This window comes from Tachypleus tridentatus, chromosome 12 (genome assembly GCF_004210375.1).
Source record: "Tachypleus tridentatus isolate NWPU-2018 chromosome 12, ASM421037v1, whole genome shotgun sequence".
NCBI classification, from domain to species: domain Eukaryota; kingdom Metazoa; phylum Arthropoda; class Merostomata; order Xiphosura; family Limulidae; genus Tachypleus; species Tachypleus tridentatus.
The window spans coordinates 102,204,805-102,221,708 of record NC_134836.1 but is presented as its reverse complement, the minus strand read 5'-3'; the positions used below and the strand labels follow the sequence as shown (position 1 = coordinate 102,221,708).

General features: G+C 33.4%; 1 protein-coding gene across 9 annotated transcripts in view; it reads left to right on the top strand.

The window, feature by feature from the left end:
• The window catches only part of LOC143234172 (coiled-coil domain-containing protein AGAP005037-like), a 417,090-nt gene that overhangs the window by 188,982 nt on the left and 211,204 nt on the right, over window positions 1-16,904 (top strand). The window contains exon 1 of one of the 9 annotated variants that reach the window (XM_076471308.1): window positions 10,509-10,661. The exons of the other annotated variants lie outside the window; for them this stretch is intronic. Within the exon in view, the coding sequence (XP_076327423.1) occupies window positions 10,592-10,661 (70 nt within the window). The 5' untranslated portion in view covers window positions 10,509-10,591. Of the gene's footprint in view, window positions 1-10,508; window positions 10,662-16,904 lie in introns of those variants that run through there. 9 annotated transcript variants of the gene reach the window in all.

The following is a 16,904-nucleotide window of genomic DNA, read 5'->3' as shown; positions in this document are numbered from 1 at the left end:
TCCTTCTTAGAATCCTTGGAACTAAAATTCTTATGTAGATCAACAAAACGTGGCATTAAATTTTTTTTATGAAAGAAGAACCACTGACTTACCAGGAAGCGTGTAATATCAACATGATTGTTAATCATTCCCATTGAGACAAAAGGGAGGTAATTATCTTAGTATCACCTCATCCGCCAATGGAAAATAGAGCTGTCTAATTTCATATAGTATGTATATCTTTACAGAAATCTTTAATACGGAAAGACAGGTTATACGTTAGATGAATGATCCAGAAGAATTGGTAGCTAGGAGAAAGGAACTTAATGGTTTTCTTAACAGGCATCCTGTGCTAAAACAATATACGCCTGAATGAATGACCACACTTAAAAGTACTAGACTATTTTTAATGAGAGGCAATAGTGTGACTGGATATCATCTGATGTAAGTTATATACAAATTTTGTTTAAAATCGGTATGAAAATTGTAATTTATGAAAAACTCGTATAAGATATAAACATATCTTCAGCGACATATGGTTGGCACGCTTTGGGCTTCTGGTACTGCAGCTGTTATCCTAAATGTCTTAGAGAAGACAGTTTCTTGCACAATGGATGTTCCATGTATCCAAGTTTCTGACATATTTCTAAAAATAACACAAATTTCCACTTGCTTAACTCGGTTTTTGACACTTCTGATCGTTCTGTCATCTTGATAGCGGTCGAAGCGTGAAAAAATACTTCTTATATTCAAATTCGTTTATTCATGAAGTATGCTAAACCTATGATTAATACAACAAAAGTTTTGAAAGCATGTTGTAGAAGTTGAAATCACTTGTACAGGAAAACTTAAACCGAAACAGTAAAAACATGTTAAGCTGTCAGTTTAATGAAAAAAATCATAAGTAGAACGGAAGTTATGTTTATGTGGTCGAGAAAACAACACGCACATAGAAATAGACACATTTTAATTTTCTGAACAATATATAAATCAGGTTTATTTCATAAACAGTATTTTATATTAGAATAGACAAATTATTAATTTCAACAAGGCCCTCATTTTCTGTATATTTGGTCCCGGCATGGTCAGGTGGTTAAGGAAGGCACTCGACTAGTAATCTGAAGGTAGCAGGTTCGAATCTCCGTCACACCAAACATGCTCGCCCTTTCAGCCGTGGGGGCGTTATAAGTCATGGTCAATCCCACTATTCGTTGGTAAAAGAGTAGCCCAAGAGTTGGCGGTGAGTGGTGATGACTAGCTGCCTTTCCTCTAGTCTTACACTGCTAAATAAGGGACAACTGCCACAGATATCCCTCGTGTAGCTTTACGCAAAATTCAAAAAACAACCAGTAAATAAATGTTTATGTATAAAAGTAAATCATTTTTATTTTTTAGATCTATAATGCCCCCCGCTAGTACAGCGGTAAGTCTCCGGATTTACAACGCTAAAATCAGGGGTTCGATTCCCCTCGGTGGGCTGAGCAGATAGCCTTTGTGGCTTTGCTAAAAGAAAAACACACAAACACACATTTAGATCTATAGACAGTTACATTATTAAGGGATCAAATATTGTTCTTCTTGATTTAGACTTTAATGGTGTGAAAGTCCACACTTAAACCATATTTAGACCTTAATGGTGTGAAAGTCCACACTTAAACCATATTTAGACTTTAATGGTGTGAAAGTCCACACTTAAACCATATTTAGACTTTAATGGTGTGAAAGTTCACACTTAAACCATATATAGACTTTAATGGTGTGAAAGTCCACACTTAAACCATATTTAGACCTTAATAGTATGAAAGTTCACACTTAAACCATATTTAGACTTTAATGGTGTGATAGTCCACACTTAAACCATATTTATACTATAATGGTATGATAGTCCACACTTAAACCATTATTTTGCTTTGAAATTTGATGTGTTTGTTCTCTAACATTAACTTTTTCAAAGTGTCTGGTTATATATAATAAATAAACGCAGTGTTACAAAAATTGTTTAATCTCGAAGTCTAAGTTCAAGGGTCGCCCAGTTCTAAGTGCACTTTGAAAGACGTGTTAGTTGGTTATATTAATTTCCGAGAATTCCACTCTTCATCACTAACCCTGAACACCTGTTAACTAAATAAGCTAGACCTATATTACAGTGAAAAGTAGTAAACATTGTGAACATGCTTTGCAGTCACTATGAGGAAAACCTATACACTGGAAAACACTTTTTCCCCACTTCACCCATCCAGTGTAAAGGTTTTCTCTCATTATGATTATAAAACACGTTCATATCAACAAGATATTTGGACGTCTGGTTATTACTTAAAATACAATTCATTTTGATTCGTTTTTGTTTCTTAGGCTAACGAAAGTTACTTATATCTAAGTGCAGTCAATTCTAAGTGATACATCTCTTTGTTGCATCTTATAAGTTAGCAGCAGTACATCTATTTTAATTCATAATCCACCAAGTGAAACTGTTCTATTCTTCATCCTTAGCAGTCAATTCGGCTTCACTAAAAAAACCAGTAATTCAGATAATTGGCCCAAGCTCCAACTATGATACAAGATACTTTGCCTTGCAGTTTATATAAAGTTACTCGATCTAGTACCGTTCCAAATGTTTTTGCGTGTTGCTCATTGGTTGTTGTTCAATGGGGAGGGACGTACTTTTCAAACTTAAATTAATTTCAGTATGTTAGGAAACCTTTCAAATCTAGACAAACAAATTCGTATAAAATATATTATTCACAAAATATATGTGTGTAATATACGTGCACTCGATGCATTTTAAATAAAATTATTTTAACAGGTGTCTGTAAATTAGAATGTTTCACACAAATTGTTTTACAAAATCAAATGTCTTCAGGCCTTTTTTTGTGAACATTTTGATAGAATGTATATGTACTTAAAAATACATCTGTTTACATTATTCTCAAACTTCTTAGTGTCAACTAATTGTTTTCTTAACTATTTCGTAGAGTTTTATAGTGCTTGGTTTGGCCTGATGATAGAGCTCTGAATTGCGCAGCGAGCGAGCTGGGTTCTCGTACATATAATACCACAAGATATATTCCTCACTTTAATCTGTTGGTGTATTAGACAAGTATTAGTGTATCTTTCAGTGTCGATAGTTGCTTTCTCTCTACTTAGTAATTCCAAATTAGTGATAACCTTAGTAACTTCCTTAAATAAAATACTATTTTCAAACCAAATATCCTTTGGCATGCTCTCAGCAAATACCTAATGATTTGTTTATAAAACATTGCTCAATACACACCAACACTTATAGAACAAATATCAAAAAAATTATCATTTTTACTTCACGAACTTCTGGATTCGAATACGTACGTGATCCTTATTAAACTGGGCTGAAGTGTTTTGACATCGGAGAAATATCTATTGTTTTTAGTGTGTTCTGTAAACCTCGTGGTTTTTATTTCGTAAATAATGTTTCCTTAATAATAAAATCAGTAACTGTTTATTTGATATGTTAGGTTTTTAGAAGAACCCGTTTCTGTTTTAACCGATGAAAACAGACGAAAGAGAATTCAAGCCACGAAACGTAATTCACTTATTAGTGTACCACCATGTTTTTTTGAGATTTTTAGGCAAGTTCAACAAGGTTAACGTATTTTGTGTTTTTGGTTTGTCAGTTGATATCAACAAAACAAAAACACAGAATACATTAATCTTGTTGAACTTGCTTAAAAATCTCAAAAAACATGGTGGTACACTAATTTCACAGTATATATCGTGCAGTAGCATCGATAAAGAATCCAAACGTAAGATGTTATAGCTTTACGCATAAAGAGGATTGTATATATATTAGTCGCAGTAAGAGTTACAAGACCCATAATGTTACATTGGTTATGAAATTATTCATTACCGACATCTGATCAAAAAGTAGGCTTACTTTACAGATTAAAACTGAGAAGAAAAAAGGTGTAATAATTAGATAGTATTGAATCATCGGTTGAAGGCGTTGACAAAAGATTAGCGTGCCCAGATTGTGTATTGGGTGCGCTACTTGTTACTGCAGTTTGGGGCCGCACGCGTATTATAAAACTAATGGTCACGTTATATGTTTAATCAGAGTGAGTGCAGTTGACTAACTTACTGCCTTTACGTCAGTCTATCAATTCAAGATTACATGGCCCAAAATGGTCAAGTGATTAGGACTCGTAATCTGAGGGTCGCAGACTGAATCCTGATCACATCAAACATACGTCTCTTTAGCCGTAGGTAAGTTATAATGTGACAGCCAATCCCACTATTCATTGGTAAAAGAGTAACCCAATATGTGGCGGTGGGTGGCGATAAATAACTGCCATCCATCTAGTCCTCGTGTAGTTTAACGCGAAATTACGGATATTTATATGCGGGTAGACCTAGTTTATCTTAGAGTGAAATTCGAAATAAATAACCAGTTTGGCAACGTTCTTATGATTATTTGTTCTGTTAATTTTTTTTCTCAAAATATTCAGCTTATTTTTGCCTATGCGTATTGGATTATATTTTTAAACAGAGAACATTTTGAAGCAGATTGTACTTTATCTTTGAAAACATGTTGAATTATTAGAGCACTGTATTAAAACTGAGGCCCGGCATAGCCAGGTGGGTTAAGGCGTTCGACTCGTAATCCTATGATCGCAGGTTTGAATCCCGGTCACACCAAACATGCTCGCCCTTTCAGCCGTAGGGGCGTTGTAATGTGAGGTCAATCCCACTATTCGTTGGTAAAAGAGTAACCTAATAGGTGGCGGTGAATGGTGATGACAAGCTGTCCTCCTTCTAGTCTTACACTGCTAAATTAGGGAGGGCTAGCGCAGATAGCCCTCGTATAGCTATGCGCGAAATTCCAAAAGAAACAGTTAAAACTCAAATGCATTACGACAAGAAATAGTAGTAAAAAATGACAACTTTATGTTGTAGTTTCTTTCGTGAACATGTATATATCAAAGAAAACCAGTGATAGTAGTTTATTATATAACTCCTGAATTAGATAAGGCACAATACCCATTCCTATCTTGTCTGGAAATGATGTATTCTGGTTTTATAAGTTTATCAGGTGGCTACATACTTCGTTATAGTTTTGAGGTACTATATGATTGTTTGTTTCGCTTTCACTTTTACATCGAAACTCGATTGGGAGACATTGTAAAATTACATTTGTCGGCTTAGACAAATATATCAAAGGACATCAAAAGAATGCTTGTAAGACATACGCCGTTTGAAATTAAAATAAGTTGACCAAACTCTGTTATTTTTTAAAATTATATATGCTGTTAAAAGTGAGTTTTTATAGCTAGATCTTCTAACTTTATGATTTCGTTCAAAACTTTTGAACTTGACAAAAAATAGCATACATTTTACATTTAGACACTCTCTAATATGCAAAGCTCCCCAGTGACACAGCGGTATGTCTGCAAACTTACAACGCCAGAAACTGGGTTTCGATGCCAGTGGTGGTCAGAGCACAGATAGCCCATTGCATAGCTTCGTGCTTAACTACAAACGTATAACGTGTAAAAACGTGATATCCTTTTAGAAATTCACCTAACAATATAAACCTATAGGAGTTTCTAAAGAATATACTTCTTTTGGATGGATGGGTTCACAAAAGTTATGGCTTACTATGATAAGAATTACGTATTAGTTTTCTTTCAAGATCAGGCTATTTGTACTCCCAGGAAAAATAAGAAACAGGAGAATTTGTCGAAATACCAAAGATATATATTGACTTGTTGTACATCGTATTGAAGAAATGATATACAAATCAAATGTTATTATATTTGGTACGAAGAACTTTTATCGAACTACGTCCATATGGCCTCTGGGACTAGAAAAGATGGCGTGTGACTTGCTTATTTGTTGTTAAGCACAAAGCTACACAATGGGCTAGTTTTGGTTCATGCACCTGCCCTAGATGACCTGGTATTTATTGTGATTGACTCCCAACTTCGTCCTTTCAGCCGTGGAGACGTAATAATCTTACATGAATCTCACTGTTCGTTGGTAAAAAGTGGCCCAAGAGATAGTGGTGGGTGATGACGTCTTCCTTTGATCCATAACTTCAAAATTATGAACGGGTACCACAGATAGCCTAGAATAGCTTTGTGCAGAATTCTACAAAAACACCTGCTCATTGCTTTTATCAAAACCTAATATTTTTCATTATAAGTCCTAAGATTGCCCGCTGAATCGCAACAGATGGGTTGGGGTGAGGGACCAGGGCATATGAAGAACCCTCCGATCATTATCATTGTTCTTATCTTAACAAATATATACTCCAACATTAAAAAGGTTTCAATTGATTTAAAGTCCCAAAGGAAAGAACATTTCATATTTCATAGCTTTCTTATCACATTGTCTTCACTTATTTTACATGTGGTATCACAAGTTTTTTTTGTTTTTTTATATGAAAGTTCTTTCTCAACTTCAGTCATACACCATAGAATAACCTATGTGATCTGCAGTTATCTACCATAGAATAACCTATGTGAACTGCAGTTATCTACCATAGAATAACCTATGTGAACTGCAGTTTTCTACCATAGAATAACCTATGTGAACTGCAGTTATCTACCATAGAATAACCTATGTGAACTGCAGTTATCTATCATAGAATAACCTATGTGATCTGCAGTTATCTACCATAGAATAACCTATGTGAACTGCAGTTATCTATCACATAATAACTTTTGTGAACTTCTCAACTGTAACTAAATACCACAGAGAAACTTTTTTAAACTACTTAATAGTAATTAGCTACCACACAGAGACCTTTTTTTTAAATTACTTAATATTAATCAGTTACCACAGAAAAACCCTTTTTTAACTTCTTAATAATAATTAGCTACCACAGTAGTAGTTTTCTTATGTTATTAGTTTTCTAATAATCTTTCCTTGTTAGCATCATATTGGTTTTATTACGTTATTAATCTCATTGTTTGTGCTGAGTATTTTTTTTACATTCCTGGTGTTACTACGAATATGAATTGTCATGAAACGTTGTACGTTCTACCAGTGGCTCGTAAATGAAACGATTTTATAGATTTTCCACCTAATTTCCTCTAAAATGAAAAAAAAAAAAAAGAACACGTGTTGGTGGGTGGGGGGTCTTAATGATCCATTATATAAAGAAAACTATTTTGTAAGTTTATTACCCAGGTAATGGCCCTTTACGATGTAATGTTTATGTACAAGAGACTATAGCTGAATTTTATGGTTTATTGAAGTTATTCAAACAGTGATTTATCTTTTTATGTACACTATTAACTACTGCGGCTGTCATCTTTTTAACTTGTTTTTCTAGGAGCAGAATGAAAACGTAGACTAATTTTTGGAATGAAGAATGGCTGCCAACTTTTATTCCCTATAATCGCTGAACATTATGCTAAAACTATTTCTTAAAATGTTCGGAATCTTATTTAAAGTGGAAAATCTAAAATGTGTGTAATAATGTTGTTTGTTTTGAATTTCGCGCAAAGCTACTCGAGAGCTATCTGCGCTAGCCGTCCCTAATTGAGCAGTGTAAGACTAGAGGGAAGGCAGCTAGTCATAACCATCCACTCTTAGACTACTCTTTTACAAACGAATAGTGGGATCGATCGTAACATTATAACGCCCCCACAGCTGAAAGGGCGTGCATGCTTGGTGCGACCGGGATTCGAACCCGCGACTTTCGGATTTCAAGTCGAACGCCTTAACACGCTTGGCCATGCCGGGTCTGTGTAATAATATAATAACACTGATAGATTTGAAATTCTTTCTTATATTTAGTGCCTTTCCTATTCCTTTCGGGCCCAGCACGGCCAGTTGGTTAGGGCACTTGACTCGCAATCTGATGTTCGTAGCATCGAATTCCCATCCAACCAAACGTGTTCGCCCTTTTAGCCATGGGGCGTTAGAATGTAACGGTCACTCCTATTATTCGTAGGTATAAGAGTAGCCCAACAGTTGGCCGTGGATGGTGACGACTTCTCTCTACTCTTTCACTGCTAAATTAGGATCGGACAGCGTAGATAGCCCTCGTGTTACCTTGCGCGAAATTCAAACCTATTGCTTTTAGTCCTCACAGTCATTTTTTGTTTTATTTATTTTTGGGGGATATTTTTTCCAAGGAACATATTTATAACGAGATAGTTTTAAAACCGATCCAGGGTATCCCTGCATTCTAAGGTAGAAACTGAACTAATGTGAGATAGATTCAGCTTATTCGAAAACTGTACAACCATTAATTATTCACTTCACGAAACAAGTTATTTATATATAATGCAAAGGCAAAAACGACAACAAAAACCCACCTTGGACTAAATTACCATGTAGCATCCTTACAAATAATAGAGTACATTACGTATCACTCAGTAATAGTTTGTTTTTTTATCTAGCACAATTTGTTAGACAATTAAATTAATCATAACTGATTTATTACTTGGTTTTCAAAACAGTAATTTTTTATCCTGCTAATATGAAGTATTTATGAACCCATGATATTTTCGGAGGTGTGTTTCTGAAGAATAAAAGACATGAAAAATTTACTTAATGACAATATTTGATAATTAAGGTATAGTTTAGTACATTTGCAATAGATGGCAGCACGTTATTATTTTTTGTATAAACTTAACACGGGAGAAAAATAAGACAAACGTCAACGTTGTTATTAATGAAGAATTACTTATTTTGTAGTTTTAATTAGAGTTATAATAATTTTATATATTCATGGTATTAAAAATTAATTAAACATGAATTGATACTGATGTCATAGCTTTTAGGCTCAAATAACACTAATTTCTTATAAATAACACAAAATGTAGACCGAATCCTTTTATTTTTCCACCTTTTTTAGACAGAAATATTGAATTTGATAATTTTTGGTAGCACTAGTAGAAAAATTAGTTTATATTTTAATCTCAAAAAGTTTTTCTTTTCATTTATTTTCTACCTGTTTTCAATTGATAGCATTCATCTGTTACAGGAAACATACATATATATTCTGTTTTCGGGTTTATTGATTTAGTTAGGAGACGGCTGTTTTCGCTTGCGCGTAAAGAGCATGTATCGCCATCACGCGGTCATATTGTGAACAACCGACCGACAGTGCTCATTAGATATATCGTCTTCCTAAATGTCGGTTGCTTTTCCGTCCTGAAAACCCAAACCACGTGATAAAAGCAGATTGTCTGGAAAGGGTGAATTATTAGCACTTCTAAAACCAGTTTTTCTCACACTTATCGTGTAGTATGGTTTAGGAATGAGTTTATCATGTTCAGTGAAAGAAAGTAATAGATGTGGAACACCCATCAACACACCTTCGGGATATCGTCTAGAAAATATAGTCTTCTTAGATGTTATTAGCTTTCTGAAGTAAGTTTTAAAAGTAATTTCCAAAACTTTGCTAACAGTTTTAGCATCGAATTTTATTGAAATGAAATTTACTAATTAATTTATAAACAAACAACAAGAAAATAAGTTCGTGACCTCACTTCCTGTTCTATTTTTCTTGTTTTTAAATAGCGGATGGCCGTTGGTGGCCAAGTGGATATATTTTGTGTATCTGTGCGTTCACGGTCCGCATCCAGATGGCAAAGAAATATGCTCCTTACTTTGGGAACTGTGGGTGTGATATAAGCGTATCAGTCAAATTTGACTTCTCAACTAGAATACCCCAAGAGTTGACAAAGAGTGCTTATTATTAGCTGGTTTTCCACTAGTCTATCAGCTCAAAATTACGAACGGCTAATGCGGATAGTTCCCACGTAACTTTGCGTTAATATCCGAAACAAACCTAAACAGCGAGCAGAACAAGCTCGAGGTGATGTAATCAGCTCCTTAGTGCTTAAGTGAAGTTCTTGTTCATAGGAAATACACCAGTATGTCTACAGTCTGGATTACTGTATCCTGTCTATTAAAGACAGCTTTTTGTCCTTGATGAACAGCTGTTTTCAGAGCTATAATATTGAAGAAGATTCTCCAAAAACGCATATTGTAAAAACAAAAACATGAGAAAAAATCGGTTTTTAAATTTTATAAGTAAGAAAAGGACGTTTTATTTAAAATATTAAGCTACATACACAAGTAAAGCTTTTGGTGCTCATAGCTTTGCATTAGATATTATTGTTATTAGTTGAAAAATTAATGATTAGAATTATCGATACAGTGTGGAAGGTGTTATTAAGCGACAGCCATCTGGAAGGTATAGATGAAAAAACAAAGAAGATTACAGTGAAGCAAGATTTAACACGAAGAGCCGCGATGAATAGTCCAGTAGTCCACAGAAAAGACAGTAGTCCCAAACCATAGTTTATCATCAGTATAAACCTGAAATACAGTAGTCCCAAACCATAGTTTATCATCAGTAAAAACCTGAAATAATTGCTAATTGGTCTACAAATCAGAGAGGTTTACATTAGCAACATATATCTGAACTCATGAAGGAAAGTTTTACTTCGTCATTACAGTTCATCTAATTTGTAAGGAAAAATAAATGGTTGAAATAGAGTTCTATTAATAGATGTCCAGAAATTAACATTTTTGTCATCTTCTGATCAAAGGAAGTACTTATGAACATATAGGAAGTACATAAACCGGTTAAAAGGTAACGAAACGTTTAAACCAAATGCAGCAAACTATGATATACAGGTATATGTACTACATCAAAGAAAGAACCAAGAATACTAAATCTAAGGGTAAGTAATTTATTTATAATATTTTTGTTTTATAGACAGAAATTCGTGTTTTCATAAGTGGTTCGCTTGTAAAAAAGTAATGAACAGTTACAGTGTATCTCAAGACGGCTGGTATGGTATTAAACCTTTTCTTAAAATACACTGGAGAACAACGTTTCGACCTTAATCTGAAGATGTCCGAAGAAGGTTTCGAAGAAACGTTGTTTTCTGCTATATTTTAATACAAAGTGTTAATACCCATACCAGCCATCTTGAGATGCATTTTAACTTCATGTGGATTTCTCGTCATCGCGAATCATGAACAGTTAATTAACTGTTTGTAACTCATTCATTATTTATTAATCGATTTTTTTGGTATCTTGATGGTTGTTAATTTGTCAATTTATATAGAAATAAAACAATAAAAACAAAAAATGGAAATACCGATCTACCATCTTATTCCACTGTATCTTGATAAGTAGACATTTTTTATTCCTAACAAAACAAACTAATAACATTAAAATATACAAATGTTCAAACTATTTTATCACGCCATTTTAATTTTAATATTTCTACATACCTCCCATATCTCAGTGGCATTTATGGATTTTCAATGCTAAAATCCGGAATTCGATTCCTCGTTGAGGACAAAGGCCAGATGCCCTATTGTGTAGTTTTGGGCAAAGGTAGAGCCCTTTATGGTGGTTATCCAAACGCACACAAAGATTTATCATGGTTGTTTGAACAGTATAACTATTTATTATTTAATTAAGCGTATATTAACAGCCAAAATCCTTGTACATTTGTCATTGAAAAATAAATAATCTACAAACATAATAAAGCTTAATGATAGACACTTTGGTTACAAGTGAATTTGTTTGAGGAATATCGGGAAGTACATAGGTAATCTGGTAAAGTTGTCAACTAATTGTTTCAGAAAGTTAATTATACTAAAACATGAATCTGTTGACGTACTGACGAAGGCTTGAAGGCATGATTAAATTGTCGTTAACAAAAACATATATATATATACCCGCCGTTGAGTGAACTATAAAGTACCATTCTATTGTACCCTGACTAAACAGTATGTTTGAAGACTTATTACGCTAAAAAAATCTGGTTTTGATAGTCGCGGTGGGCTGATTTTACATAGCCCACTGTGCAGCTTTTTGCTTAACTATAAACAAATATCATATTGCATCGGAACAATTGTAACCTGATGTTAAGTCAGAATTAGACGGTTTGTAACTAAAGTGTAATATTTCTCTGTGATTGTTAGATTGAGGTGACTTCATTTTTCATTTCTGACAGAGTGTATTTCTGCATATACGAGACATTATTAACCCTATTGTATAAAATATTTGTATGATTTGATAAAGCAGTTAAAGTTTATTATTATACCAGATGTCCTTGAAGCTACGTTAATATATTCGTCCAAACATGGAAGTCTAAACTCAACTTCTCCTCGGTGTTGTTTTTCTGTCCAGCCACCTAAAGCTACATTAAGCTTCAATGGGTGAGATTCCATACTATCGATCTAGAATGGTTGATGAGACCTGATACATTTTGGAACTGCAGTTCTCAGTTCATCAAGTCATGCGTTTTGCTACCTAATGAAGGGTTGTATATATATTGTGTATGTGTAGTATATTACATGACATCTTCTCCAATTTCTTTGCACACTACCTAAGGTCAAGGATATTTTTGTAATTTATACTAAAAACTTCCAAAGGATGCTAACTGGGTTTATTAAGTTTCGAAACTAAATCCCCTTGAATGGTAAGACAGTATAAAATATCTTTATAATCCGTAACACGTTTGGACGTTGATGGCAAATAGGAAACAAAATACAATTTTTGGGCAATTCCTTTTCTCTTGTTCGCATAAATATTAGTTTAAAATCATAAGTTTCCCAAAAAATGCATATGCGTAATTACTTTTTGCGTAGTCTACGCCATTTCATAATTCCTTGAAAGTTACATTATCATTAATGTATAATACTTCATTACATATATAGTTTTGTATCTTTACGTTTAATTACTTGCTTTTTCTCATTTGTGTTGCTTGAAGGTTTACCATACAAGTTGTCAATAAAATCGCAACAATACGTCCATTAACATTTACGTTGCTACAAGAGTTACCATACAAGTTGTCAATTAAATCACAACAATACTTCTATTCTCATTTATGTTGCTTTAAAGTTTACCATACAAGTTGTGAATTAAATCACAACAATACTTCTATTCACATTTATGTTACTTTAAGATTTACCATACAAGTTGTCAATTAAATCACAACAATACTTCTATTAACATTTATATTGCTTTAAGATTTAACATACAAGTTGTCAATTAAATCACAATAATACTTCTATTAACATTTGTGTTGCTTTAAGGTTTACCATACAAGTTGTCAATAAAATCGCAACAATACGTCTATTAACATTTACGTTGCTACAAGAGTTACCATACAAGTTGTCAATTAAATCACAACAATACTTCTATTCACATTTATGTTGCTTTAAAGTTTACCATACAAGTTGTCAATTAAATCACAACAATACTTCTATTAACATTTATGTTGCTTTAAGGTTTACCATGCAAGTTGTCAATTAAATCACAACAACACTTCTATTCACATTTAAGTTGCTTTCAGGTTTACCATAAAAGTTGTCAATTAAATCACAACAATACTTCTATTAACATTTATGTTGCTTTAAGATTTAACATACAAGTTGTCAATTAAATCAGAACAATACTTCTATTCACATTTATGTTGTTTTAAGATTTGCCGTACAAGTTGTCAATTAAATCACAACAATACTTCTATTTTCATTTATGTTGATTTGAAGTTTACCATACAAGTTGTGAATTAAATGACAATAATACTTCTATTAACATTTATGTTACTTTAAGGTTTACCATACAAGTTGTCAATAAAATCGCAACAATACGTCTATTAACATTTATGTTGTTTTAAGATTTGCCATACAAGTTGTCAATTAAATCACAACAATTCTTTTATTCACATTTATTTTGCTTTAATATTTACCATACAATTTGTCAATTGAATCACAACAACTCTTGTATTCATATACATGTTTCTTTAAGATTTACCATCCAAGTTTTGAATTAAATCAGAACAATACTTCTATTCACATTTATTTTACTTTAATATTTAACATACAAATTGTTAATTAAATCATAACAATACTTCTATTCACATTTATGTTGTTTTAAGATTTGCCATACAAGTTGTCAATTAAATCACAACAATTCTTTTATTCACATTTATTTTGCTTTAATATTTACCATAAAAGTTGTCAGTTAAATCACAAAAATACTTCTATTCTCATGTATGTTGCTTTAAGATTTACCATAAAAGTTGTCAGTTAAATCACAACAATACTTCTATTCTCATGTATGTTGCTTTAAGGTTTACCATACAAATTCTCAATTAAATCACAACAATACTTCTATTCGCATTTATGTTGCTCTGAGATTTACCATACAAGTTGTCAATTACAGCACAACAATACTTGTAGTCACATTTATGTTGCTTTAAGATTTACCATACAAGTTGTCAATTAAATCACAACAATACTTCTATTCACATTTATGATAATTTTAACATGAAAATAATAGAGCATAAACAGAGTGTCTCCTTGTCGATAATACGTTAATAGAACTATTAAGTCTGCAAGAACGGAAATAAACACATTGCAATCCCACTATTCGTTTGTAAAAGAGTAGCCCAAGATTTGGTAGTGTGTAATGATGACTAGGTACCTTCCCTCTAGTCTTACACTGCAAAATTAAGGACGGCAGATAGTCCTCGTATTTGGGTTATTGGGTCGCGGGTTCGAATCCCGGTCGCACTAAACATGCTTGCCCTCCCAGCCATTGTGGCGTTATAATGTGACGGTCAATCCCACTATTCGTTGGTAAAAGAGTAGCCCAAGAATTGACGGTGGGTGCTGATGACTAGCTGCCTTCCCTCTAGTCTTACACTGCAAAATTAGGGACGGCTAGCACAGATAGCCCTCGAGTAGCTTTGTGCGAAATTCCAAAAAAGAAACAAACAAACATTATTCTTTGGTAAAAGAGTAGCCCATGAGTTGGCGGTTGGTGGTGATGACTAGCTGCTTTTCGTCTGGTCTTACACTGCTAAATTAGGGACGGCTAGCGCAGATAGCCCACGTGTAGCTTTACGCGAAATTAAAAAAAAAACGAAAAAAATTGGGTTATTACGGAATCTAAAAAAAATTTTAAAAAATCATCTAACGCAGCCCTTCAGTGGCTGCGTCCGTTTGAGGATGAATTGTAAAATCAACTCTAAATGTGTTATTACATCTGAATCACTTGTAATAATAACTTTCTAAACTGGCATTCTTACTCTCACTATAATTACAAATCTGTATGCATCTTACGATAAAACACAAGGTGTCCAAATTTGAAATTACTACTATTATAAGAAGTAACGAAAACATTTCTCCCAAATGAAATAAAAAAATGTAGCAGTTTTCCAAAGTCATTACGAAAAGACCAAAATTCAACAACGAAGTCAAACATGAAAAACATCGTATTAACACATAATCCATTAAAAATTGCTACAGTAGAAAATTAAACCTTCTTTTAGAGCTACAATCACCCTTAAACAATGTAATTTGGATCCTATAATTTCATTTGTCTGTTCTTCATGTTTGCCGCTTTATTGTTTTTGTCTCAGTAATGTCTTTTCCATGTTATTTTGTAATTTTGAATATTTAATTTCCATTGGTTTGGTCTTGAAGCTCTTTAGCTTGTAAATATATCATGCTTGAAATATTCTCACCTTTCGGTTTTGTAGCTTATGACGTGAAACAAGTTAGCTCACATAGGATATCGCTGTATCAGCATACATCACTCCTGTTGATAAGAAACGTCATAAACGTGCAGCTCTCGTGAAGAGCACTCGTCATCCCAGCTGATAAGAAAGGTCATAATCCAGAACTGAATGTATTTGAACACAGAGAGTTTGTTTTTACTTATTTACTCATCCACCATTTTGTATTTCGTCACGTGGTTTTTAAAATATATTATACCAAATCTGTTACCTCACGTGGGTGTTTTGCTGTGCAACGGAAATTAAAGTTTCTTATAATAAAGGGAACTTTTTTTCTGTAAAAACCCTCAAAGATATGAGATACTTAAGAAATAAGAAAACTCAAATCGCTGAATTTGACAGCTTGTTTTTTTAACTCGTGCAATGTTTGAATGAGATTTCTGGAAACACTAGCTAACATATCCACTGTACGCATTGTATTATTTTTCGTTGACTTCACAGAGATGGTATACGTGTTTTTTGAAAACTAATATAGAATTTTTTTTCACAAATTAAACCCTACTGGCCAGCTTCGTCATATCAGTTAAAATATTTTCAATATATTTTGTATAACGGGAACTTCTAGGTGCCCTGAAGACCTGAGTTCTTGAATGTTTCACTGAGAACAGAGTTCGGAAAGTAGGGACTAAGGCTTTAGAAAGTAGATGACTTGAACTAGTTGTCAAACTTCTAACCCCTGAAAAAAACAAATAAAGTAATTGGTTTTTGATTCCCCAAGGGGCATACCCAAGAACATCCGAAAACTTCATGGGAAACAGAGGTTGAAAAGTCTTCATAATAGACGCACACAGTTTTCTTTATGGGTAAATGCCCCTAAATAATCTATATTTTCTGGCAAAGCTCTTCGGGCTATTTACCGCCATTTCTTATTTTTATATATTCACCACAGGTGATACAGCCAGTCAGCAACATCCTATGACCAACCATCCACGCTAAGTAATTGACTGTTACTCTTATAACACAGTTATAGCTTAGAGTGTGTGGAATGTTTTATGGCATAACTCGGATACAAATTCGGCTTACCAGTTCCAAAATATAGAGCTATGCCACTGGGCCAACGCGCCCCCAAAACTTATTATATCTTAAACAGTTCTTCCACTTTCACACGCATCCTTGTCATACAATTTAAGTTTTGACTAAAATTTCACATGGTAATTGAAGTCTCACGAATATGAAATATTAAAACGAATGAGAATGGATTTTAAACTTAACAGCAAATAAGTGGGTGTAGGTACATCTCTGATATTGGACGTTGTGAATAAATATTCGATAAATTTTCTAAATATGGAAATTATAACGAGGAAACTTGTTTAAAACTGGACTAAATGTAACAAATAACCGCTGAAGAGATTTAATAAGTCGTTTTAAAAGCCAAACAAC